The 27706-nt window shown below is 47.2% G+C and overlaps 2 protein-coding genes across 2 annotated transcripts; both read left to right on the forward strand.

The window, feature by feature from the left end:
• The first annotated feature begins 1536 nt into the window (after nucleotides 1–1536).
• LOC130113370 (uncharacterized) lies at nucleotides 1537–9352 on the forward strand. Its single transcript, XM_056280957.1, has 5 exons — nucleotides 1537–1885; nucleotides 4828–4989; nucleotides 5213–5357; nucleotides 7296–7368; nucleotides 8058–9352. Exons 1-5 carry the CDS (start codon nucleotides 1577–1579, stop codon nucleotides 8386–8388), a joined length of 1020 nt encoding a protein of 339 aa, XP_056136932.1. The 5' UTR covers nucleotides 1537–1576; the 3' UTR covers nucleotides 8389–9352.
• Nucleotides 9353–19200: 9848 nt separating this feature from the next.
• Nucleotides 19201–27208, forward strand: LOC130113409 (uncharacterized). Its single transcript, XM_056281002.1, has 5 exons — nucleotides 19201–19572; nucleotides 24558–24719; nucleotides 24944–25136; nucleotides 26331–26403; nucleotides 26676–27208. Exons 1-5 carry the CDS (start codon nucleotides 19285–19287, stop codon nucleotides 27004–27006), a joined length of 1047 nt encoding a protein of 348 aa, XP_056136977.1. The 5' UTR covers nucleotides 19201–19284; the 3' UTR covers nucleotides 27007–27208.
• The last annotated feature ends 498 nt before the right edge of the window (nucleotides 27209–27706 follow it).

Below are 27706 nucleotides of genomic sequence, written 5' to 3' on the forward strand. Positions count from 1 at the left end.
GTACATATCGGTGACGTAACTAGCCGAGTAGGCTAAGAGGTCGCCGCGACGCATGAATACGAGTGAATACGTCTAACCGGAGGCTTAGGTTGCTGTATATTCTACCGTCAGTATTAATGCCGGTATTCCAGTTCTCTGGTTACAAAGCACCTTGCTAAACCCTGCTAAAGCTTGCTAAACCCTGCTAAAGCTTGCTAAACCTTGCTAAACCCTGCAAAAGCTTGCTAAACCCTGCTAAAGCTTGCTAAACCCTGCTAAAGCTTGCTAAACCTTGCTAAACCCTGCTGCATGCACGTATTGAAGGGCGTGCGAGCTAACGTGTGTTGCTGCGTTCTCCAAGCTATGGACCCAGTCACGCTGCCCCGGTGGGCATTAAAATACGCTGCCCCCCTCATGGCGCCTATTCCCCCATGTGTCGTTCTTATTGTTTAAGCCTATCGTCATTTCATGTTATTTGGGTGTAACGTCACATGGCATAGTTTATCAATGTGTGTCAATGAACTCGCAAACCATAACATCATTTTGAACACGTCAGCTTGTTATAAGGGCTCAAATATATACCTATAAACACCACCAAAAAACAATATTTCTAAGTTTTGACTCATTAAAAAAGAAACTTACCATTTTAGCAAAATGTTCCTCTGTTATATCAGGAGTGAATTAATCCAATTAGTTGGTGGCCTGGTGTTTTATCACTAATACAGTACTGGTTGATTCAGATTTGGTCATAATCAGTCATGTTCAAACTGCCCTTACGGATCACCTACTACATGACATGACATGACATGACATGACATGACATGACATGACAGTCATTTAGCCGACGCTTTTATCCAAAGCGACTTAAAATAAGAGCATAATTTAACGTAGGAGATCAGGAGAACTACTGGTCATCAGAGGTCATAAGTGCATCTGCTCTCTAAACAAGCATCTAAGAGCAACACCAGTGTTGCTAAAGTAAAAGAGCAAGAAAGAGGTTTTGTTTAAATGAGTGAATACAATAAGTGCTGAGAACAAGTAACAGGGTAGCGGTTCTTGAAGAGGTGAGTTTTCAACCTGCGGTGAGAGATGGGCAGCGACTCCGCTGTCCTGACATCAGCGGGGAGTTCGGTCCACCACTGCGGGGCCAGGACAGAACAGAGCCGGGACCGGGTCGCTCGGCAGCAGGGGCCTCTGAGCGACCTATGACGTCACCTTGAACCTAGAAAGTTCAAAGCGACATCAGAAAGCAGAGGTGGAAAAACCCGGTCCAGAAAGTAAAAATCCTAACTGTCTTCACTCCACCCATGTACTAAACCATCAGGTTGCACTGACTAGTTTCTCAAATCAGCTGGTTTAATACGTGGATGGAGTAAAGACCCGGTTAGGGTTTTTTACTTTCTGGACTGGGTTTTACCACCTCTGTCAGAAAGATGACTCTCCTCACGACAACTCGCAGGGAACGTTAACGTAACGTTAACAACAACAAAAAGACTGCAAATTTGGTGTTGTTATGACGTCACTTCCACTTTCGTATACTGCTCTACTTCCGGTATAGTAACCGCCGAGGAAGAAGGGGGCGGGACCGCGTATCACCATGTCGAGGAGACGCTGTTTTCTTCGATGCGAAGGCAAGTTCCCTTTGTACGGACTTCCGAAGAAGGAGGAGGGGAAGAGCCGGTGGCTGAGGTTCCTTTCTCGCACGACTCATCCTCATCATCATCATCAGCGGCAGCAGCACAGCCCCAGTCCCAACCCCAAACTGGTGCTGTGCTCCCTTCATTTCACCGAGGACTGCTTCCTGAACTGGACGCAGTACACCGCCGGGTTTTGCACACGGTTGCTCCTGAAAGACGGGGCGATCCCCACTTTGTTGGGCCGGTCCGGAGCTTCGGGGTCACCGCCTGTAAGTATGCTCCGCTAGCTGCGGCTTCTTAGAACGGCGCATGCCAACCGCCCAGTACACGGGGGGGGGGGGGGGGGGAGAAGAAGAGGAGACTGCTTCATCCGTGTTCGCGTCTGGACTCCGCCCTTATCGATCCAGGCTAGTAGTGACACGTGACTACACGTGCAGACAGACAGGTGTGTGTGTGTGTGTGTGTGTGTGTGTGTGTGTGTGTGTGTGTGTGTGTGCGCGGTGCAGGATGAGAGGGGCGACCATCACCGGGGCGACCATCACCGGGGCTGGTTCCTGCTCGCCTTCATCTGCTCCATCTCCCAGCTATTATCTACAATCATTTTAATCATTCTACTTTAGCCCATCTATACCCACCCCCCTCCCCTCTTTTTTCCTCCCCAGTTGTACTTGGCCAATTACCCCACTCTCCTGAGCCGTCCCGGTCTCTGCTCCACCCCCTCTGCTGATCCGGGGAGGGCTGCAGACTACCACATGCCTCCTCCCATACAGGTGGAGTCACCAGCCACTTCTTTTCACCTGACAGTGAGGAGTTTCCCCAGGGGGGCATGGCGTGTGAGAGGACCCCCCTCCCAGTTCCCCTTACCCCCCGAACAGACGCCCCCCCCACAGTCCCCCCCCCTCGAACAGGCACCCCGACCGACCAGAGGAGGCGCTAGTGCAGCGACCAGGACACGTACCCACATCCGGCTTCCCACCCGCAGACACGGCCAACTGTGTCCGTAAGGAGGTAACGCAGGGATTCGAACCGGCGATCCCCGTGTCGGTAGGTGACGGAATAGACCGCTACACTACCCGGACGCCCGCCCATCTATATCCTTTCCTCCTCCTCCCCGGGTATCATGGCATCACCGTTTTCTTGTGCTGTCCCTGGATGTGCGGCGACCCAAATGCACGGCGACAGTACCTAGCAAACAGAGGTGGACCTGGCCGGACTTCTAGGTGGGACCCGGGTGGTCAGCAAGAGAACCTTTATCTGCAGCACCCACTCAACGCCGGATCCGTTTCGCAATTCGGACAGAAAGCTCAGGACTTTGCAAAGCAGCTGAAGCTGATTGACGGGGCCGTTCCCACTCTCCCTCCACATTGTGCTCTTCTTGCCATGACCGAGCACGTTACACCTCCAAAGCCCAGTTCGTTTGACTGGCGTAATCACTCGTACAGTTCAGTGTACCGTGCCCTGACCCGCTTGAAGAGGTGGACTCGGGCACGGTTCAGTTGGACTTAGACACGGTACGCCGTGTGATATTGGACTACTACTACTACTACTACTTTCATCCATTCCCATCTCTTCCTGTCCTCTGCGTCTTCCTCTGTCACACCAGCCACCTGCATGTCCTCCCTCACCACCTCCATAAACCTCCTCTGTGGCCTTCCTCTTCTCCTCTTCCCTGGCAGCTCCATATTCAGCATCCTTCTCCCAGTATACCCAGCATCTCTCCTCCACACATGTCCACACCATCTCAATCTTGTCTCTCTTGCTTTGTCTCCAAACCGTCCAACCTGAGCTGTCCCTCTAATATACTGGTTCCTAATCCTGTCCTTCTTCATCACTCCCAGTGAAAATCTTATCATCTTCATCTCTGCCACCTCCACCTCCTGTCTTTTCATCAGTGCCACTGTCTCCAAGCCATACAACATAGCTGGTCTCACTACCATCTTGTAAACCTTCCCTTTAACTCTTGCTGGTACCCTTCTGTCACACATCACTCCTGACACTCTTCTCCACCCACTCCACCCTGCCTGCACTCTCTTCTTCACCTCTCTTCTGCACTCCCCGTTACTTTGGCCGTGTGATATTGGGCTATATAAATAAAACTGACTTGATCGCTAACCGTGCCCGAGCATGGAACACTATGACATCAATTATGCAATTGTCCCATTTAAAAAACATCATTGTGCGTGCAGCACGATTCACTGAAAATCGCTGTGTTGCATAATATATAAATCTATAAGGTATGTGAGAGGGTTGTGTGTCACTGCGCCCAACTACAAATAAGCCAAGAGATAAATAAAATCATGAACTCCATTGCGCCACATCAAAATCCTGTTACACTTTGTGAAAAAACTAATTAGCACCACTGCCGGCATGTCCATATAGGCACACAAGGATACTGCCCAGGGCGGCACTTTGGCAAGGGCAAGGAAATGTGGGCCAACTGTTCATGAGCAAAATCGCAGAGGAACTAATACCAGTAACTGCAGGCTAGCTAGGCTATGCATTTTGTAATCACAATGAATTGCTGAGGAATGTGTCAATCACCTTGCACCTGCAGCTGCCTCCCGCCCCCAGCTCTCTAGCCAATGGTAGCCTGGCCTACTGTACTGCCACCAATTTCTATTGTCTTCGGGGGGAAAAGGCAGTGCAAGAGCAGTACAGTGGCCCAGTGGTTAGCACTGTTACCTCACAGCAAGAAAGTCCTGGGTTCTAACCCCAGGCCGTCCCGAGTCCTTTATGTGTGGAGTTTGCATGTTCTCCCCATGTCTGCGTGGGTTTCCTCTGGGTACTCCCGTTTCTTCCCACCATCAAAAGACATGCATGTTAGGTTATTACTTTTAGGTTTGTGCCCCTGACCGAGGTATGGCAAGGAGAACTGGAGTTGGTCTCCGGGCGCCGCCTTGCCTGTGTTTGGATGGATTAAACGCAGAGGATGAATTTTCCAACGAGGATTAATGAAATACATCTTATCTTGAATCGGATAAGGAAATGTGTATGGCATATTGGCATTTGTGTGTTGTTGCTGGTGTTTGTTGTATGTGTATGGCATATTGGCCTTTGTGTGTTCTTGCTGATATGGTACATTGCAAATAGAGGGGTGGCACAATTGTTTTTCATCTAGAGCGGCAGAAGTGCATGCAAGTCCTCGTTGGCACACAACTGACTGATTTTTCCATTTTCATTAACACTTGAATCCTATTTCCATGTTTGTTAGGCCACCTCTTCTAATGATCCTTCTACCATGGAACACATCGGAACAAATATCGTCTGTCAGCAAGCAAGCCTCCAACTGCCAAACAGCAGAACCACAATGGTCCAGTTGGTTTCTCCAACAGGGATTGTACTTCTAACTCCCACTTTGTCCATACTACCTCTGGTAAGTGTTAACTGCCCTGTTGAGAGTGAACAATGCAGTACTGACAGTATCATCAAGGCCACGGATCTTTGACATTTTATGGAAAAGGGAGTGTTAAACCTTTGAGAGAGATATTTTAAAGGCTTATAAAAGCCCTTTAAAAATTGAGATGTTTCTTAACATGAGTGAGATCCAATAAAATCTTTGACATGGACATCTTTAACTTGACCCTTGTTTCTGTTAGTTTGCCTCTTCTAGTGATCTGCCTACTGCTAAATGCTCTGAAAGTGAGTCTAAAACAAACAGCGTTGCCTGTCAGTGTGTGAACCTCCAAGTGCAAGAAAAAGGGACATACATGTACACCCGGCCTACCCGTACAAGAAGCAAAGGTGGGTGTGTGACTACGTTCACTTTTACAAGACTCCATCATTGAGGTATGAATAAATGAGATCTCCTCATTGATCCAAGAGAGCTTTTAGTCATATTCACATAAACAGTAATTGCTGATGTAGACCAGTGTTAGGAATTCACTTTAACAGCTATTCTGAGGTGGTGCAAATCTTGTGATTTGCAGATCACTAGTCCACACCTTTTAAAGAGTCACTTAACCCCAAACCATTTTAATGTGTTTCCTGATATCTTCAGGTTAAAAACCATGTAAAGGTTAAAAACATGCCAAGCTGGTCTTGGTACTCTGTGATGTTAGCGTAGCAGGATAAACACAGCTGCAGCTCATAACATTAACAATGGATCTGTTTGATTTAGGTGTGTCAGCACACCTATCAGCATTGAAAGACAGAGCCATTACTAGGAACTGTTAATAGTACTGTTAATGCTGGTTCTTTGGAACAGCTAACATAAGATGCATTTAGTGTTACATTTAAAATGATATTTGTATACAGCCATTTACATGTTAAGTTGACCCAGCCATATGCAGCTGGATTCAGAGCATCCTGTGGAACAGGCCACAGAGGGTGATCACACCCTCTTACCCTCAGTACAAGGGCTCCTCAGGGCTGTGTTCTCTCCCCCTGGCCCTTCTCACTTTACACCACCCACTTTACATCCACGGATAGCTCTGTGAAACTAACAAAATACACAGACGACACAACTATTGTAGGCCTCATCTCCAACAATGATGAAACCCAGTACCGCACTGCAGTAGACCAAGCTGTGACTTGGTGCCTAAATAACAATCTTCTGCTTAATACAGCCAAAACCCAAGAACTCATTATTGGCTTTCGATGCATGCTTAATCCCAAAACACCCATACAAATTAACGGAGACCCCCATCACCACCACTGACTCTTTTAAATTCCTCTGAACATACATCAGCAAGGACCTGAAGTGAAAATGAACACTGAACACATCATTGCAAAAGCTCAACAACGTCTTTACTTTCTTAGGCAGCTTAAAAAATACCAGATCAAACATCAACTTCTCATTCTGTTTTACTCAGCCATTATCGAATCCATCATAACCTCTTCTATTGCAGTATCACAGTATTATAGTATTACAGTATGATACGGCAGCACGGACAGTCAAACACAGAAAAAACTGCAGCGGATTGTCAACAAGGCATCCAAAATCATAGGCAACCCACTCCCCTCAGTTGAATCTGAACATACTCACTGGGCTGTAAAGCGAGCAAAGAAGATCACCTCCGACCCCTCACATCCTGCTCATCACCTCTTCCAGCTCCTTCCCTCAGGGAGGCGCTACAGGTCACTGTCCACTAAGACTAAATGCTTCACAGTTTTCCCCCCCTAGCCATCAGGACTCTTGAATTCCTCCCTATAGTCCCTCCTGACACACCACTGGCACAAGTACCACCATTCACCTAACTATTACGCGTGATATGTTTAGTTCTGTTATTGTGTGACTGCATTGTTCGTGATAATATGTGGAGTGTCTGTTGTTGTCCATGTATGTATTGTGCTGCAGAGTTTGTGTACCAAAAACACATTCCACTGGCCTTGGTCATGTGGCTAAGAAAATAATCTAATCTAATCTAATCTAATTAGGTGTCCATGTACAATTCCTTTTTTTACACATTTGCAAATGAATAAAAAATTTTTCCCCAAGTTCAAATATTAATATACAATTATGAGTAACAAAATACAATTTCTACCATTCATGAGTTATAATGATTTCATGTGATGATTTTGGGTGACCATTACGATAAATTACCTTTATTTTCTGAGGAACTTTCTTGCAAAAACGTCAGAGGAAACACTGCTTTCGAATTTCAGTTGCTATTTCTTAAGGAGTAGTCATCTTTTCTTCTGTACTCAGTAACTAATGACTTTACTGATATACATCCACAGGCATTCAAGTTAAAGTACACTGCAAGGACGCCTATGTAAATGCGAATGAGAAACACCTTGAAAACTTGGAAAGGTAAATCTTGAACAATGAACAGCACTTTCCCCAATCTGATGTAACGTTTATTAGCGCAGATAAAATGGTGTATCTTGTGTGCCACATATTCTACCCCCCCCCTTTTCTCCCCAATTATATCCGGCCAATTACCCCACTCTTCTGAGCCGTTCTGATCTCTGCTGCACCCCCTCTGCCGATCCGGGGAGGGCTGCAGGCTACCACATGCCTCCTCCGATACATGGGGAGTTCGCCAGCCGCTTTTCACCTGACAGTGAGGAGTTTCACCAGGGGGGACGTAGCGCGTGGGAGGATCACGCTATTCCCCCCACCCCCGAACAGGCGCTCCAACCAACCAGAGGAGGCGCTAGTGTAGCGACCAGGATACATACCCACATCTGGCTTCCCACCCGCAGACACGGCCAATTGTGTCTGTGGGGTCGCCCGACCAAGCCGGCGGTAACACGGGGATTTGAACTGCCAGTCCCCGTGTTAGCAGGCGATGGAATAGACCGCTACATTCCCCAGACACCCGATATTTTTTTACAGTTAAATTTTTTGTAGGCGACTTTATTTACCAAAACCTCTTGTCATACACAATTACATTCCATGTTCAAGTATTCATGGTGACAATTCATGTTTTTGCTCTCTAGAGACCCCCCCAATCCATCACTGATAATTAACGGCTGTTTTTCGTTTCCCGTTTACAGCTCAGAAACACAGCATGTTATTGATGAAGAGTCCATCTTGGAGCTGCTAAAGTACTGCCCTAAATGCAACAGACAATGCCGCTGTACAAAAAAAACCAAAGGCGTCTACTTCATCGTCATCCAGAGCTGCTATTTCTGCGAGTACCGCCGCAAATGGGCCAACCAGCCAGAGGCTAAAGACATCCCAATCACCTCCTGTCGGCGAAAACAGCGGAAGAAGAAACGGCCTCAGTTGGACAAAGTGTCTGTAAACATTTCCATTCAACCATCAGATCTTAAGGAATGTTATGTGGTCTTGGGTCACCCGTGCCCAATTCCACATGACCAATAACACAGCAGAGAATCGTGACCATCCCCTACAGTTCAGATTATCTGTTGCATCGGCTTTCAACCCGTTACGCAGCCTTAAGAGGATACAGGGAAACAAACGTGTAAATATTACGGACAGTGCTTGAGCTGCGTATAAGTGGATGTATTTATTCATGTGGGTTCATGTCCAAGAGGAGAGTCAAGTCAAGTCAATTTTATTTGTATAGCCCAATATCACAAATTACGAGATGCTGAGGTTGAGAATTAAAGTGGTTTTGTCTTACTTGGTGGGGTTTTCTTGTATATTCTTGGGGTGTCTTTATCTTAGCTGGAGAAAGTCTTGGAGTTTGGGGAATGTCCCTTAGAACGGCCTCTCTGCATTGCTGCTCCTTAGTGTACACATACACACACAATATAAGTCAGGTATCATTCCTCCAACACCTAAGAACCATTATATAGCATCAGCATAGGCTAAATTAGTCATACTGTGAGGGCAATTCATATATGAATGTTGCTTACTTTTAATCTTGAAACCATGTATCAGATGTACTAGGTTCACATTGTTTGAATGGATGCCTGAGGCTCATGTGTAGCAGGTCAAAGGTGGTTCCATAAAGGGCCTTCTCCTGTGTGAACTAGTGAAGGCCTGTGATTGACTGTTGATTGATGCCAGAGGAACATCTGCAAAGTTCATTCAAGGGTGACAAGGCTTGAAGGGACGATCATGGAGAATTATGAGCTGGAAGATGAGGATGAGGGGAGACCTGACCTATGAACTCTGAGCAAGTTCTGATATTAGGATGACAGTCCAGCAATAAAGATGAGCTCCTTCTTCCGACCAGGATGCGGGAGAGACTCTGGGTACATACCATTATGATTGAAGCAATGGGCATGTTTGTGTCGCTTGGCATAAAGGGAGTGCGCTCTGAGATGACAGCGCGCATTCGAGTGTCTGGGCTTGTGCGTCTGTTCATTGAACATATTAAAAATGTGACAATACTGTACGAGATTTTTGTCTCGCTCCTAATTTAATGTCAGAGTGGAATGAAATAATTGCCACGACATACCAAACATACGTATCTCTTGAAATTCTGTAATATGCAGTCCGTAAAGCTATTGCCATTGATCCTGTTCCATTTACACATCTCTGTCCAAGGTATGTTTTGTTTAGAGGAAATCTAAAAATGTGTATTGAAAGGTATCCTTGTTCTGTTTTTTTTTTTTTTATAATGGTGTTTTTATTGAGAGGAAACCAAACTTGGCATTCTTTTTTCTTTCGACGCAAACAGTATATCTTAATTTTGTTGACATTGAAAGAAAAACAGTACACAAAAGTTTGGGACACATTTTCTGTCACCTTTAGCAGAGCCTAGGCAATGTAGAGGGGGAGCGAGACGACACATAAAAGGGAACGTATTTAACAAACTGACCGGAAGTGGTGTGCTTCAAGTTAAACCATCTGTGTGTGATCCCTTCCATCAGAGGACTTGTGGGTTGCTGAGCTTTGAGGCAGTCCTTGGTTAGTTCTGACTGTCCTTGGGTTTCGTACCTTTAGAGCTCTGCGTCATAGGCTTTACTAACCAGCTGCTGATGGAGAACAATGACCCAGTGTTACATGCACATCAAGTTTTAGCAGGAAGGCAAGTCAAGTCAATTTTATTGGTATAGCCCAACATCACAAATGCCAAATTTGCCCCAAGGGGCTTTACAGCAACACATCCTGCCCTTAGACCCTGGCATCGGATAAGGAACAACTCCCTAACAAACCCCCTTTAACAGGGAGAACCCTCAGGGAGGGCAACAGGAGGGATCTCTCTCCCATGAAATTCATTCAATCTGACAGATTTTCCACGACCCTGGTTTGCTGCAACATCTGGCAGCACGTCGCCAGACCAATCCCACCCTGGAAATCTTAGAAATTAAACTGGAGTGAAATGTGCAGGAACGTCTAAGTCAGTGGTTCTCAACCTTTTTGGGGTCCTGGACCCCCTGCGTATTTTTGATCTACCCTGAGGACCCCTCCACCTGATCTTGGGGGAGGGGGGTTGCAATTTGATAGAAACAGTAGAAACTGCATTTTAAATTGCATTATAGCATTTATTCACTCTTTGGGGCAAAAATAAGAGCTTTCAGTTGTAACTTAGATATAGTTAACAAAACAGAATTCTTATGCAGTAACTTTCAGATATATGTAACAACACAGAATATGTATTCAGTAACTTTCAGATATATGTAACAACACAGAATATGTATTCAGTAACTTTCAGATATATGTAACAACACAGAATATGTATTCAGTAACTTTCAGATATATGTAACAAAACAGAATATGTATTCAGTAACTTTCAGATATATGTAACAAAACAGAATATGTATTCAGTAACTTTCAGATATATGTAACAACACAGAATATGTATTCAGTAACTTTCAGATATATGTAACAACACAGAATATGTATTCAGTAACTTTCAGATATATGTAACAAAACAGAATATGTATTCAGTAACTTTCAGATATATGTAACAAAACAGAATATGTATTCAGTAACTTTCAGATATATGTAACAAAACAGAATATGTATTCAGTAACTTTTAACAATGCAAACGGGAGCGAGATCTCTTATTAAAATACAATAAATTACACTTGTGAAACAGATGTAATTAGAGAAAAAAGTCCTGTTACCCTTTATAGTTTAGGTAGATAAAGGTCTCAGTCACATCTGAGTAAAATAATCCTATTTCTATAAATGTCATAGGATCTTTTTTTTAAAGATATTTTATTTTCACTGACCCCTTGCAATTACACCACGGACCACTAGGGGTCCGCGGACCCCCGGTTGAGAAACACTGGCCTAAGTTAGACGAGCTGACTGCACGACGAGTTTCAACAAATTGTGCTGTTGATTGATGACAAGACGTGCGACCATGAATTGAAATCGAGGATTTTTTTTGGTCTCCATCAATAAGCATGGGATGCATCGGATCTATGGAGTCGTGATCCGTACTGCTAACTGGGACGTTAACCACGGCTGGAGTGACTCTCCACGCTGGCGACATGTTTGACCGGGTAGGATGAACACAAACACGCCCCTACTGCAACAGGGAAAGGGGCTGAAACACGACGACGAAGCGGCGAAGCTTCTGCCGGACGGCTCATCTGCCAGCTCCCGTACGGTTTGTAATACTGTAGCGAATTCGGGGGACAACGCAACCACAGGAACTGCCGCGGCCGGGACGCGAACCCGTACCGCCCGCACCGCAGGAGGCACCGCTAACCGCTGGACTAAAGGGTCAGACCCGCCAGCCAGCGGCCAGCGTGTCTTCTTATCCATGCACGTTACATTAGATTAGATTACCTGTGTTCACATTAGTCGGGGGACGCCGAGTGACCATTTTAAACTGGTGTCCTGTCGCGGACTCGTCGGGTTCAGGGTTCGGCATCTAATAGCGATACTAGTCCTAACCTGGGGCGTGTAGAAAAGATGAAAAACGAGGGAGGAAACAGAAAGGACCGATTCCCAAGACTAGAGACACGGCCAGGAGGTGGGCTAGCTTACCGGGGTCGCAGGCTAGCAGTTAGCAGGTTCCCGTAAGCGGCGGACACCGTCTTGGTCGGTTAGTTCAGTCTGGGTTGACGGTGTTGAGCCGGAGAGGTGTGGGCTTGTGCTGCCGGACAGCGTGTTCAAAATGGCGCATCCTGAGGCGTACGTACGCAAACTGCCGCCATTAGTTCAATCCGGCGGGCGGCGATATTATGAACCCTACATAGCCCTCGCCAAAATCCCGTACCCTGTCCCAAATCTCGCGAACGGACGCCGGATTTCCGCTGCGTTGCTAAGGAAACAATCAACTATCAACTCGGTGCGAAGCAAAGCTAACGTTAGCTACCTTCAATTTTGGTCGCCAAAGTTAGTAAATTTCTCCCCCTAGTGGCAAAATAATAATTAAAATGGCAGTCTTATGTGCTCTCCTCTGTTCATGATCCTCATTAGTAGAAAATGTAAACTTTCTGGTAAATGAAGTGAAAGACATGACTAGGATGTTTGTCTTATGATTTAAGTGTTTGCCCTGAAAACGAAATTAAGCAGGAAGTCTAGATTATTTTTGGTTTTGATTAAAAATAATCAAAATATTAAGTTACATAACTTATGAATCGTCTAAAAAGTGAACCATGGGGTTGAAATTATGATTGTGAGGGAAAGAATAGCCTTAAGTTGACTAACCTAACAATTTTAGGTTACAAGGTCTGCCTCTGCTCCTTGGATACGTTATTGGTATTATATTAATGTTGATTGTGGATAACTTAGACAGGTTAAATTGTGGGTGTACAGCGTTTCCTTGATGAGCGCTAACCCCATAACAACATATTTTCGCGTTGCTACGGTGGCGCACACGTGACAAAGCCAGAAACGGGATTTTGGCGAGGCCTATGTAGGGTTCATAATATCGCCGGCGGGCGCGCCCGCGCCGCACACCGTTTAACCACGCCTCCAATCCCTTCTCCATGGAAACCAGCCCGAGTACGTAAGGAAAGGGAAGAAGGGGAAAAGGCAAATACAACCCCCGTCACTTCTAACATCTCTCCCCCCCTTGCAAAAGAAAACAACCCAAAACCATCTGGTTTCAACCTATTTGGTTTTGTTTTGTTTTTGTTTTTTTTAAATGTATTTCTAGTTTTCCTCCTTATCCCACCCGACTAACCCAATGGCATATGGCCGGAACTCTTGTGGAATAACTCCCCCGGCTCACGTTTCCACAGGAAGGAGATAGTCGTAACACCAGCTTCCTTCACACTCGTGTCGCTGCTCTCGCTATCTTACACGCTGAAGCCTCCTCGCACGGATTGCGTCACCTTCAGGCCGCGAAGGAGGCGCAGGGAGAATGCTTTCGGCTGCTTGGCTGCAGGCGCCCGGATGGGCCAGAGGGGTCGCTGGAGAACGACGAGTCCCCGAACACTACACCGATCTACACCCGCTATCCCTCGGGTAAGGGTGGCCTAATGAATGCCTTACCCCGTGGACGCTCTGGCCGGGACCGGTTACGGCGAGTCTGGGGTACGAACCTCCCAGCCAGGTGACGAGCGGACTGCAGTCCTCCATTGCCTTGGAACCGAAGGTCAGAGAAACTTTTAGTCGCTGCCACATACAGGTGATGATTATGATTCTGCTGTTGTTGCTGCACTACAAGCACATTTCACTCCTATGGCTAATGTGGTAGTGGAACGCCACACATTCCGAAAACGAGTTCAAGGCCCACACGAGACTGTTACTCAGTATGTGGCTGCTTTACGAGAGCTTGCTTCATCATGTGACTTCGGAGATAAAAGTGATGAGATGTTGCGTGATCAGCTTATTGAGTACGTCTCAAATGCACGCATTAGAGACAGGCTGCTGCTAGAGCCTAACTTCACTGTAGACAAGGCTATCACAACTGCCACACAGATGGAGTCTGCAGCTGAACAGGCTAAATGCATGGTTGGAGAAAAACCCAACTTACAAGTCCAAGCTATGCAAAAGAAATCACGTCGGCCACAGTACCAGAATAAGCCGTCTACACATGCACCTACCGCTACGACTGCAAAGTCCTCTCATACAAGTTCCAGATGTGGATCTGACGGCCATCTAGCAAATGCACCCTCATGCCCTGCTGCTAAAGCAACCTGCAAAACCTGCCACAAGAAGGGACATTTTGCCAGATTGTGTTGCTGTGCTCCCACCCATCCAGTGCGAGAAGTGGAGGTTCCGGAACTTGCTGATCTATGCATTCAAGGGTCTGCCCGCACAGCTGATAAAATACCATGCAATGTCAAAACCAAGCCATCAGACTCACCAGCCCATGTCATGGACCTGGTTGTTGACACAGAGTCCTCGGTGTCCATACTGCCCAGCTCTGTGTTTAAAGAGCATTTCAGTGAGTCACAGTTAGCGCCACCTACTGTTCGGTTGGTCACATACCCCAAGACACACATACCTGTGTTGGGATGCCTTTCAGCTACGGTGTCCATATATGACATCACCGCTCCAGCAGACTTCTTTATCATGGAGAATGGAACGCCGTTGCTAGGTATGGATCTGATAAAAGCACTGAACATCCACATAGTAGGCGGTGCTGTAATGTCTCCTTCTCCTCTTACTACTGCTCCAGATGCCCCTGTCATGCACCCATCCGCCTCTCCTCTGCTCATAGCCTGTGCTAAAAACTTCATGCACCGGGTCAAGGTTTCTGCATCTGTAACCCCAGTCTGACAAAAACTGCGCCGACTGCCCCTGTATGTGAGAGGTGCTGTCACAGAAGAGACAAACAGGCTCTTTGCCGCTGGTGTGATTGAGAGAATCAGTGCTTCCTCCTGAGAGTCTCCTATCGCAGTTACGCAGAACAAGAAAGGAGGCATTCGTATGTGCGTGGATCTATGGGAGTAAAACAAGGCTGTCGTCACAGACTGCTATCTACTCCCACACATAGATGAGCTGTTGTCCACTCTGCGGGGAGCCGCAGTGTATTCAATGATCGATATGGCAAGTGCCTACCATCAGGAGCCTCTACATGAGGAAAGCCAGGAGCTCACCGCTTTCATTACCAATGATGGTCTCTTTCGCTACTGCCGTGTGCCGTATGGCCTCTCCTCTGCACCATCTGTATTCCAAAAGATGATGGCTACCATCCTGGAAAGTCTGCCGGGAGTGCAAAATTATCTTGACGATATCATCATCTACGGAGCCAACAGCACAGAACATGATGCTCGTCTGAAGAAAGTCCTCCACCATCTGAAAGAGGCAGGTTTACTCCTGAACGAAGAAAAGTGCTGCTTTATTCAGTCGAGTCTACTCTTCCTGGGTCACGTGGTGTCTGCCGAAGGCATCACGCCTGACAAAGAACACCCTGAAGCTGTTCTGAACGTCCCAGCTCCAACAGACGCTGATGCACTGCACTCTTTTCTGGGCTTGTTGTCATGGTACTCAAAGTTCATCCCGAACTATGCGACAGAATCGGAGCCGATGCGTGCATGCATCAGAAAAGAGACTGATTTTCAATGGACAGCTGAGGCACAGAAAAGCTTTGAGAAAGTGAAGTCACTCCTGGTGAACAGTGCCGCCCTTGCCCTCTTCGACCCATCCCTGCCAGCAGTGGTGTCCACTGATGCCTCAGATTACGGCTTAGGAGCTGCGCTGACCCAGCTTCACCCTGACGGCACAGAACACACGTTGGCTTTTGTCTCCCGGACCCTCACTGAAGCAGAACGCAAATACTCCACTGTAGAAGAAGAAGCGCTGGGATGTGTCTGGGCAGTTGAGAAGTGGCGCACATATTTGTGGGGTTGTAGATTTACCTTACGTACTGATCATCAGTCCCTCACAACCCTGCTTACCACAAAAGGTATAGGCCGTGCTGGAATGCGAATTGCACGCTGGTCTGCCAGGCTCTTGACCTATGACTATGATGTGGTCTACCATCCTGGATCTGAGAACTCCACTGCTGACTGCCTCTCCCGTCTTCCTCTACCTGTACCTGCCGATCCTGCTCTGGATGCTGAGCCAGAACTGGTTGCCCTCGTCACTGCTGCTCTTGGTGCTTTTCCCATTGCTGACTTCGAGGCTGCTGCTGCTTCGTGCAGGGAGATTTCTGCAATCCGTGAACAGATTGCTCGGGGCTGGCCAAGGAAAGTGAAAGCACTGAGTCCAGATGTGATGTTGCTCCATACTTCCACATATGTTATGAACTGTCATTGAAAGACTCACTGGTGCTTCGAGGAATGCGTCTGGTTGTGCCGGTCTCCTTACGCGCTACTCTTGTAGCCCTTGCACATGAAACGCACCAAGGGGTGGTACGCACAAGGCAATGCCTGAGAGAGTACTACTGGTGGCCAAAGATGGATACCCTGGTCCACTCTACAATCCAGTCATGTGAGCCCTGTCAGTCTAACGACAAGACTGCGATGCCTCGCCCTGCTCCACTTCAGCCAGTGCCTTTCCCAGATAGGCCATGGCAAAAGCTGACTATTGATATTGTCGGGCCTTTTGAGACAGCTACGTGGGACTGTCGATACGCCATCACCCTGGTCGACTACTACAGCAAGTGGCCAGAGGTCAGTTTCTATGCGAATGTCACAACAAAGGATGTTACGTCCTTCCTCTCCACTGTCTTCAGCAGACATAGCAACCCTGAAGCCATAGTAACGGATAATGGTCCTCCGTTTGTATCTGCTGACTTTGCTACTTTCTTGGCTGAACGGGACATTGCACACTACAGAGTCTCAGTGTACTACCCTGCTGCAAATGGGACCATCGAGCGCTTCAACCGTGTCCTGAAACAGAGTGTGCAAATGGCAATCTCACAGTCTGAGCCATGGAAACCTGCCTTTACTGCCTTCCTGCTGACTTATCGTGCCACACTGCATGCAGCTACTGGTGTTTCTCCCTTTCAACTACTGCATGGCCGGAGGATGTGTACGAAGTTGAGTGTTCTGCCGCCCTCACGTGTTGACCATGTCTCGGATGAGCAAGTACGAAGGAAGGTCACACACCATCAAAACAAGATGAAGTCATATGCTGATCAGAAGTGAGGTGCACACACTCCGTCTTTTCAAGAGGGGGATCGTGTGCGAGTGAAAACACCTTTCCATGTGCCCAAGGCTCACCCGAAGTTTGACAAACAACAACGAATCAAGAAAAAGATGACCCAATCACATACCTACTGGAGGATGGTCGAAGATGGAATGCCTGCCATCTAGCTCCTGATGTCTCTACAGTTCCAAGTCCACAGGACATTCCTGCTCCACCCACTCTTCTATCCTCTCCAGACTGTCCACGAGTCAGAAGGAAGCCTACTTGGATGCAGGATTATGTGACTGCTTAATTATGGGTCTCAAGATAGACTGCATACAAATATCTTGCAGTTTTCTAAATGTAGAAACACACCTGGGTTGTGTTGATGTTCTATTATGCAGGATAATACATAATAATGTTGGCTAGAGTCTATGAGTAATAACACTCTTGGTTATGTACACACAATGTTATTTTCTTGGTTGTGTTTGTTATTTCTTAAACAGTACTGCATAGAGACAAGGAACAATTCATGTGTTACCTGTGTTGCAGGTTTATTAAATTCATTTTTTTACCCCAGAGGAAATTTCATTTTCTTTCCACAAAGAGGGGAAATGTTGTGTGTCCTCTAATGCTTGTATTATTATTTAGTTGTATTTTCATTTTAACCACTAGATGTCACTGCTAACTTTTGAGTATTGTTTTCACCAGAAGTGTTGTTGTGTAGTACAAAGGAAATGACATACAGGGAAACAGGAAGTAGAGATTGGAAGCAATCCATGCTGCAACTACTACTACTCTCGGCTGCTCCCGTTAGGGGGCGCCACAGCGGATCATCCATTTCCATCTCTTCCAGTCTTCTGCATCTTCCTCTGTCACACCACTCACCTGCATGTCCTCCCCCACCACATCCATAAACCTCCTCTTTGGCCTTCCTCTTTTCCTCTTCCCTGGCAGCTCCGTAAACCCAGCCACTGAGGAGGCACAAGCCGCCAGTGCATTCCTAGTGCCGGCCCCAAGCCCAGATAAATGGAGAGGGCTGCGTCAGGAAGGGAGGGCATCCGGCGTAAAATCTTTGCCAAATATACGGATCATAAATAAGATTGCCATCCATGCTGCAAGATGTTCATTAAACCGTAAGCTAAAAGTCATCCATGTTCTCCTGCGTGCTTTATGTGCCATACATCTCTACAGTTTGCTGAAGGGGAGGATGAGGAAGATTGTGAGACTGTGTTAGCCAAATTGGACAATTACTTTGAACCGAATGTTAACGTCATCCACGAACGAGCCCCTGTTCACCAGCGAGTTCAAAAGCCCGGTGAGAGCGCAGAGTTCAAAACCCCGGTGAGAGCGCAGAGTGCTAAAGCCCGGTGAGAGCGCAGAGTTCTAAAGCTCGGTGAGAGCGCAGAGTTCTAAAGCCCGGTGAGAGCGCAGAGTTCTAAAGCTCGGTGAGAGCGCAGCGTTCTAAAGCCCGGTGAGAGCGCAGCGTTCTAAAGCCCGGTGAGAGTGCAGAGTTCTAAAGCCCGGTGAGAGCGCAGCGTTCTAAAGCCCGGTGAGAGCGCAGAGTGCTAAAGCCCGGTGAGAGCGCAGCGTTCTAAAGCCCGGTGAGAGCGCAGAGTTCTAAAGCCCGGTGAGAGCGCAGCGTTCTAAAGCCCGGTGAGAGCGCAGAGTGCTAAAGCCCGGTGAGAGCGCAGCGTTCTAAAGCCCGGTGAGAGCGCAGAGTGCTAAAGCCCGGTGAGAGCGCAGAGTGCTAAAGCCCGGTGAGAGGGCAGAGTGCTAAAGCCCGGTGAGAGCGCAGAGTGCTAAAGCCCGGTGAGAGCGCAGAGTTCTAAAGCCCGGTGAGAGGGCAGAGTGCTAAACCCCGGTGAGAGCGCAGGGGAGTATATCAGAAGCCTGCACGAGCTGTCGGACACATACTCTTTTGCAGAAGCCAAGAACGAAAACATCAGCGACCGCTTAGTAACCTAGCATACTGGAGAAAGCAGCTGCAGCTAACATCTGATTTAAGTCTTGACAAGGCGGCAGAGTTAGTGCGGCAGTCCGAACGAGCGACGGGACATGTCAGCCTATAGAGTGGTGTGCCTCAGTGGTACCTGTACCAAGGAAAAATAAGGAACAGCCTTAAGTGACGCAAGGGTTGATGGGTAGAGGTTTAGAAATAGGGTAAAATGACATGATGTTACACTCTTGTACAGTGGGTGGCGGTATGCACCGTAAAGTTGTTTACGACCCGCCAGTAAATCGAGAGAAGAAGAAGACGAAGAAGAAGATTTTTTTTTCCTAGAACAAGTAGAAGTAGAAGTAGAAGAGGAGGAGGTAGAAGTAGAAGCGACTCCGGAGTAGTCCTGCAGCCGCAGGCACACGGTCTAGACGGTCGACATGGTGGAGTGTGCGGTTGTTGGATGTAAACCGGACCCTGGAGCTTCCTTCCACTACCTACCCAAGCACCCCGCTATACTGGCCAAATGGCTGGAGTTTATATACCGACACCAGGCTCACATGCCCACGAACCTGCAGGGGCTGCGGATCTGCCACGCTCATTTCAGTGAGGAGTGTTTCCACAACTTCATGCCCAGGTTGCTGGGCTTCCACAAGAAGCTGCTGCTGAAGGCGGACGCGGTGCCGACGGTTCGTCCTGCGGCGGCGGCAGCGGGCGGCGGCCAGGCGGTAAGTCGTGTACTGCTCTTACTCAGCCGAATCAGAACTTCCTGCACCCAGCACACTCCTGCTGCGGGGTCTATCAGCAGCGTTAACTACCCTAGCTGTTTGCTAGCGCTTAGCTAGCCGCGAGTTGACCGCTGTACTGGTACCACTGCAGGCGGCTACGTTTCCACGTTCCGCCGTATGGAGCCGCCGACGGTGCTTTCAGGGCTTGGTCCCAAACCCAACTCTCGGAACCAGAACCTTAAGTGCGGTGCGGGTCACCCCGAGTGGTCACGTCAGAGTGGTGCAAACCAGTCAACTAAAGGGTCCGACAGAAGGGGGTCGGTCTCCCCGGTACTGCCTCAGCTCAGCTCAAGGGGTCGTGATGTAGTGAGTTGGGTCTTTTCGGTACTTTTAGTATATCCCACTTCTCCCGTTATAACCATGCGACACGGTGACCTGCACAACCCCCGGCCTGTAGGGACACCGAGGCCTGTAGGGACACCGGGGCCTGTAGGGACACCGAGTCCTGTAGGGACACCCAGGCCTGTAGGGACACCGAGTCCTGTAGGGACACCCAGGCCTGTAGGGACACCGAGTCCTGTAGGGACACCGAGGCCTTTAGGGACACCGAGGCCTGTAGGGACACCGAGTCCTGTAGGGACACCGAGGCCTTTAGGGACACCGAGGCCTGTAGGGACACCGAGTCCTGTAGGGACACCCAGGCCTGTAGGGACACCCAGGCCTGTAGGGACACCCAGTCCTGTAGGGACACCCAGGCCTGTAGGGACACCCAGGCCTGTAGGGACACCGAGTCCTGTAGGGACACCCAGGCCTGTAGGGACACCCAGTCCTGTAGGGACACCCAGGCCTGTAGGGACACCGAGTCCTGTAGGGACACCGAGGCCTTTAGGGACACCGAGGCCTGTAGGGACACCGAGGCCTGTAGGGACACCGAGTCCACACTTTCCCTCTCAAGCTGCATTTTGTGCAGGCGAGGAGACATACTAATTACGACTCAAGAAATTTGTTCTACAGTGTAATTACAGTTTAGAAAAACTACTACTACTAACTACTACTACTGCTACTACTACTGCTACTACTACTACTACTACTACTATCACAGCGGATCATCCGTTTCCATCTCTTCCTGTCCTCTGCGTCTTCCTCTGTCACACCAGCCACCTGCATGTCCTCCCTCACCACATCCATAAACCTCCTCTTTGGCCTTCCTCTTCTCCTCTTCCCTGGCAGCTCCATATTCAGCATCCTTCTCCCAGTATACCCAGCATCTCTCCTCCACACATGTCCAAACCATCTCCATCTTGTCTCTCTTGCTTTGTCTCCAAACCGTCCAACCTGAGCTGTCCCTCTAATATACTCCTTCCTAATCCTGTCCTTCTTCATCACTCCCAATGAAAATCTTATCATCTTCATCTCTGCCACCTCCAGCTCCACCTCCTGTCTTATCATCAGTGCTACTGTCTCCAAACCATACAACATAGCTGGTCTCACAACCATCTTGTAAACCTTCCCTTTAACTCTTGCTGGTACCCTTCTGTCCCAAATCACTCCTGACACTCTTCTCCACCCACTCCACCCTGCCTGCCCTCTCTTCTTCACCTCTCTTCTGCACTCCCTGTTACTTTGGACAGTTGACCCCAAGTATTTAAACTCATATGCCTTCATCACCTCCACTCCTTGCATCCTCACCATTCCGCTGTCCTCTCTCTCATTCAGGCATAGGTATTCCGTCTTGCTCCTACTGACTTGCTTTCCTGCATTTTGGCTGCGTTTTGTGCAGGTGAAGAGACGGGATTTCACTGCTAAATCTATTACTACAAACGCAGTCGTGTGTGGTGCTCATTTTAGACCTGAGGATTACCTCCCCAATAATGTGATGGAGTTCAGGATGGGCTGTCGAAGCCAGGGCTGAGTGAGACTGACAGCTACTGCAGTCTCTTCAGCGCACACAGCGGCTTCATCAGCTCCACCTTCTGCAGCAGCTTCTAGTTCTGCTGTCAGCGGGGGTAATGGTCACAGATCCATCAGAGATTCAGCATGTCGAAAACGGGAACTGTGCAGTAAATCTTGTTTTCTAATGTTTGCTAACTTCCAAAATCACATGAAATAGATCACCAGTTTCGGTCGTTATGCGACTTTGCTGTTTATGAGGTTGGGGATACCTGCAGTCAGCTGAGACTGATGAAGTCAACTAGATAAGCGATGAAACGTTTCTCCCACTAAACTTGGTTTCCAGATGAACTGATTCAACTTTCTGGGAGCATTACATATCATTAGCTAGCATCCACAGAGCTACACGTGTATGTAGTATCTATACGCTAACGCCGGCCACTCACCAAGAAACCTGGCCAGTTCTCCACTGGTTCTCCTCTCACCACAACTCAATTTCTCTCCTCTGAACATTATTCCTTCTAATCCTGGTCTCTTGGACGCCTAGCAGGCTCATAATTATAAGGCTGCGGTCCATCATATGTGTCTGAACAAACATTTACAACCTCTTCAGTGTCAAAACTAGTATTAACATCCATTAATTTCTTACCATTAAACTTGTCTGCTCTCCCTTATGTAACATCACTTCCTGTTTGGCTTTTTTTAGATGGCGCAAGTAAAATTCTAAAAACAACCACAGATGTGGTATATAAGTGTTTTTATGAAAATCTAGTTCCTACATAATTTTCCTACAAACTGTTGCACTAGGGTCTCCAACTTGCAATTTGCTGTTTAATCTAGTCAGAAATGTAAGCAGAAGACATGGCATTTGTTATTTTTTTGTTCCCTTTAATTCAGGTATCGTTCGAGACCGAAAGAACAGCTGCAATAATGATGGTCAAATTTACCCTTCAACATTGACATTGTAAAATCAATGCTTTTGCACCAGTTTAAGAGAGCTAAAGTCTAGATTGTCAGAATAATGTTGTTTTGCTAACCAACAGCCCAGAAAAGCAAGCTAACGTTTTGGAAACACTTAGAAACTTTACTCAAAAGATTGATTTGTTTGACCCAGTTAAAGGGGATGGATCACGCCTTAACTCCCATCTCTGTTGATGGCGTTTCTATGAAATCCTACCTAAAAGAAACTGCATGGGCAATTCCATCCATCCATCCATTATCCAAGCCGCTTATCGCAATCGGGATCACAGGATGCTGGAGCCTATCCCAGCAGTCACTGGGTGGCAGGCGGGTAGACACCCTGGACAGGCCGCCAGTCCAGCTCAGGGCCGACACATTCACACCTAGGGACAATTGAGTACGGCCAATTCACCTGACCTACATGTATTTGGACTGTGGGAGGAAACCAGAACACCCGGAGGAAACCCATGCGGACACAGGAAGAACATGCACACTCCACACAGAGAACGACCTGGGATAACCCCCAAGGATGGGCTACCCCCGGGTTCGAATCCAGGACCTTCTTGCTGTGAGGTGACTGCGCTAAACACTGTGCCACCGTGCTGCCCGAACACCATATAATTTAATTGCTTTCACACAGCCATACCAACATGCACCCTGGCTCTGCCAAATGATGGAAGCTAAGCAGGTATGGGCTTGGCTAATACTTGGATAGGAGACCTCTCGGGAAAACTGAGTTGCTGTCGGAAGTGGTGTTGGTGGGCCAGTAGGGGGCAGTCTTCCCTCTGATCCTAATTTTTAAAAAAAATAATGATAACAAAATATCAAATCCTAATGCCCCAATGCAGTGATGGGGACACTGTGCTGTGACAATATGTAGCACCCATCTGGGTGATGCACGGCGGCATGCGAGGAGATAGAATGCGAGGAGAGAATAGTGGTGGGGTTGCATAAAAAATGTTTTGCCAATTTTCTTACCACTGGTTCTCATGTTAAATTAAAAAAAAGTGAAATCTTACAATAGCATATTTTCATATTTTTTTAGATGCGCGCATACCCCTGATCTGCACAGATGGTAGTGTGAAACTAAATGTCAGTTTATTGCGTAAGCTAGAAGCCAGGTTCATGAGAAACTTTGCACCCGAACAGTTGTGCAAACAGAGGTGCATTCTTGAGATCTGATTTAACTTCTTGTAGAAACTCTTTTTGTGTCACATCAACACATCCTGTCATTTTATTTCTGAGTGAACAAATACAACACATTCGAATGTGTCGACAAAAGATTGTTTGGAATGCTCTGAATATACTGTGGCAGAGGTTTTGCGTAGATTTGGACAGGGTTGAACACTGTAATGGCGGCACGGTGGCGCAGTGGTTAGCGCGGTCGCCTCACAGCAAGAAGGTTCTGGGTTCGAGCCCTGGGGTAGTCCGACCTAGGGGGTCGTCCTGGGTCATCCTCTGTGTGGAGTTTGCATGTTCTCCCTGTGTCTATGTGGGTTTCCTCCGGGTGCTCCGGTTTCCTCCTACAGTCCAAAGACATGTAGGTCAGATGACTCGGCCGTGCTACGTTGTCCCTAGATATGTGTGTGTGTGTGTGTGTCTGTGTTGGCCCTGTGTGATGGCCTGGCGGCCTGTCCAGGGTGTCGCCCCGCCTGCCGCCCAATGACTGCTGGGATAGGCTCCAGCATCCCCGCGATCCTGAGAGCAGGATTAGCGGTTCGGATGATGGATGGATGGATGGATGAACACTGTAATCTGAATACTGGGGTTTCAGAATGTGATGTGGGCAGAATACAGATGCTTCATTTCTGTATTGTGAATACGTAATGCCGTTACTTGCATTCAAATTCAACCCAGCCCTGGATTTGGAGTAAGAATACACATGTATGATATGTCTATAGTTTGTAATACTTTGCTTTCACAGTAGCGCTTATTTACAAAAAAGGCACAACTTGATTTGGGAGTGCACATAAGGTATCGCCCCCATATACCTTATGAAAGTAAATGAAAAAGTAGCCGATCTCCACCACATCACAATCCTCTGTTAAAAATGTAAAAAGAATTTGTACTTGGAACACAACTGACTGATCTCACAATTTTCACTAACACTTGAACCCTGTTTCCGTGCTTGTTAGTCCACATCTTCTAGTGATCCTTCTACCATGGAACGCATCGGAAAAAATATTGCCTGTCAGCAAGCAAGCCTCCAAGTACAAAACAGCAGAACCACAATGGTCCAGTTGGTTTCTCCGGCAGGGATTGTACTTCTAACTCCCACGTTACCTATGCTACCTCTGGTAAGTGTTAACTGCCCTGTTGAGAGTGAACAATGTAGTACTGACAGTATCTTCAAGGCCACAGATCTTGGACATTTTATGGAAAAGGCAGCATTACACCTTTGAGAGAGATAATTTTAAAGGCTTATAAAAGCCCTGCACAAATTGAGATATTTCTTAACATGAGCGAGATCCAATAAAATATTCAACATGGACATAGTTAACTTGACCCTTGTTTCTGTTAGTTTGTCTCTTCTAGTGACCTCATCTCACCTGCTCTTCTAGGGCGTCCGTCAGGACGCCCTAGTGATCTGCCTACTGCTAGATGCTCTGAAAGTGAGTCTAAAACAAACAGCGTTGCCTGTCAGTATGTCAACCTCCGAGTGCAAGAAAAAGGGACATACATGTACACCCGGCCTACCCGTACAAAAAGCAAAGGTGGGTGTGTGACTACGTTTACAAGAATTCATCGTTGAGGTATGAGTAAATTTGAGATCTCCTCATTGATCCAAGAGAGGAAAACATAATTCAGAGGGTTTTTTTAGTGCCAAATTCACAAAGATTTTAGCCATAGTCACATAAACAGTAATTGTTGATGGAGATCAGTGTTAGGAATTCACTTTAACAGCTATTCTGAGGATTTTAAGTGGTGATTTGCAGATCATTAGTCCACACCTTTAAAGAGTAACCTAACCTCAGACCATTTCAGTGGGTTTGCTGACGTCTGCAGGTTAAAAACCATATAAAGGTTAAAAACATGCCAGGCTGGTCTTGGTGCTCTGTGACGTTAGCATAGCAGGATAAACACAGCTGCAGCTCATAACATTAACAATGGTTCTGTTTGAGCACACCTATCAGCACTGAACGACAGAGCCATTATCAAGAACTGTAAATAGTACCGTCAACGCTGGTGTGTTACATCTAAAATGATATTTGTATACAGTGATTTACATGATAAATTAGTTGTGTCCAAGTACAATTCTTTTTTTTTCACATTTGCAAATGAATAAATTTTTTCAAGTGTTATTTTGCACATATTCAAATATTAATAACAAAATACAACTACTAGTCTAGACATTCATATACGAGTTATGATAGCGACTTCCCGGGATGATTTTTGGTGACCATAACTAGAAGTTACCTTTATTTGGCACCACAGTGGCCCAATGGTTAGCACTGTTGCCTCACAGCAAGAAGGTCCTGGGTTCGAACCCCAGGCCGTCGCAGGTCCTTTCTGTGTGGAGTTTGCATGTTCTCCCCGTGTCTGTGTGGGTTTTGTCCGGGTGCTCCGGTTTCCTCCCACCATCAAAAAGACATGCATGTTAGGGTTAATACTCCTGTCTGTGCCTCTGACGAAGGCAACAGGAAAAAGAACTGGAGTTGGTCCCCGGGTGCTGCTGCTGCCCACTGCTCCTATACAGTAGGATGGGTTAAATCCAGAGAACAAAGTCGTAAGAATACAATGTCAAATAATGTGGCTTTCTTCTTATGAGACCTTTATTTTCTGAGGAAGTTTCTGGCCAAACCATCAGTGGGAAGCACTGCCTTTGAATTCCTATTTGCTATCGAGTAGTCATCTTTCATTGTCTTCTGTGCTCAGTAAGTAATGACTTTACTGATATACATCCACAGGCATTCAAGTTAAAGTACGCTGCAAGGACGCCGATGTAAATGCAAACGAGAAACGCCTTGCAAAGTTGGAAAGGTAAGTCTTGAATAATGAAGACCACTTTCCCCGATCTGATATAAGGTTCATTAGCTCAGACAAAATTTGGCGTAGCTTGTGTGCCACATATACTATATTATTTTTTTAAAGTTAACTTTTTTTGTAGACAGGTTCATTTACCAAAACCTCTATCATGTGCCATTACATTCAATGTTCAAGTATTCATGGTGACAATTCATGTTTTTGCTCTCTAGAGACCCTCCCAATCCATCACTGATAATTAACGGCTGTTTTTCGTGTCCCGTTTACAGCTCAGAAACACAGCATGTTATTGATGAAGAGTCCATCTTGGAGCTGCTAAAGTACTGCCCTAAATGCAACAGACAATGCCGCTGTACAAAAAAAACCAAAGGCGTCTACTTCATCGTCAACCAGAGCTGCTATTTCTGCGAGTACCGCCGCAAATGGGCCAACCAGCCAGAGGCTAAAGACATCCCAATCAGTTCCTGTCGGCGAAAACAGCAGAAGAAGAAACGGCCCCAGTTGGACAAAGTGTCTGTAAACATTTCCATTCAACCATCAGATCTTAAGGAATGTTATGTGGTCTTGGGTCACCCGTGCCCAATTCCAAATGACCAATAACACAGCAGAGAATCGTGACCATCCCCTACGTTTCAGATTATCTGTTGCATCGGCTTTCAACCCGTTACGCAGCCTTAAGAGGATACAGGGAAACAAACGTGTAAATATTACGGACAGTGCTTGAGCCGCGTATAAGTGGACGTGTTTGTTCATGTCCAAGATGAGAAATGCTGAGGTTGAGAAATAAAGTGGTTTTGTCTTACTTGGTGGGGTTTTGCTGGGTCATTCTGATACATTCTTGGGGTGTCTTTATCTTAGCTGGAGAAAGTCTTGGAGTTTGGGGAATGTCCCTTAGAATGGCCTCTATGTATTGCTGCTCCTTAGTGTACACATACACACACAATGTAAGTCAGGCATTCATTCATTCATCTCATCTTCAGCCGCTTCTCCGGGGTCGGGTCGCAGTGACAGCAAGCTAAGTAGGGCACTCCAGACGTCTCTCTCCCCAGCAACGCCCTCCAGCTCCTCCTGGGGGATCCCAAGGCGTTCCCAGGTCAGATTGGACGTGTAGTCCCTCCAGCGAGTTCTGGGTCTACCCCGGGGTCTCTCCCAGTTGGCCATGCCCGGTAACCTTCCAAAGGAAGGCGCCCAGGAGGCATCCTAATCAGATTCCCAGACCACCTCAACTGGCTCCTTTCGATGTGAAGGAGCAGCAGCTCTACTCCCGAGCTCCGTCCGAATGTCCGAGCTCCTCACCCTA

The sequence above is a fragment of the Lampris incognitus genome, chromosome 5, assembly GCF_029633865.1.
Source record: "Lampris incognitus isolate fLamInc1 chromosome 5, fLamInc1.hap2, whole genome shotgun sequence".
Classification (NCBI taxonomy): Eukaryota; Metazoa; Chordata; class Actinopteri; order Lampriformes; family Lampridae; genus Lampris; species Lampris incognitus.

What these genes read in the sequence shown, in the direction of transcription:
- LOC130113370 (XM_056280957.1), top strand. Translation starts at nt 1,577, where the DNA reads ATGTCGAGGAGACGCTGTTTTCTTCGATGCGAAGGCAAGTTCCCTTTG. An exon ending in GAGCTTCGGGGTCACCGCCT is followed by an intron (nt 1,886 to 4,827) that starts GTAAGTATGCTC and finishes CATGTTTGTTAG; the next exon opens with GCCACCTCTTCTAATGATCC. An exon ending in TACCCGTACAAGAAGCAAAG is followed by an intron (nt 5,358 to 7,295) that starts GTGGGTGTGTGA and finishes ATACATCCACAG; the next exon opens with GCATTCAAGTTAAAGTACAC.
- LOC130113409 (XM_056281002.1), top strand. Translation starts at nt 19,285, where the DNA reads ATGGTGGAGTGTGCGGTTGTTGGATGTAAACCGGACCCTGGAGCTTCC. An exon ending in CGTTACCTATGCTACCTCTG is followed by an intron (nt 24,720 to 24,943) that starts GTAAGTGTTAAC and finishes TGTTTCTGTTAG; the next exon opens with TTTGTCTCTTCTAGTGACCT. An exon ending in CGCCTTGCAAAGTTGGAAAG is followed by an intron (nt 26,404 to 26,675) that starts GTAAGTCTTGAA and finishes TCCCGTTTACAG; the next exon opens with CTCAGAAACACAGCATGTTA.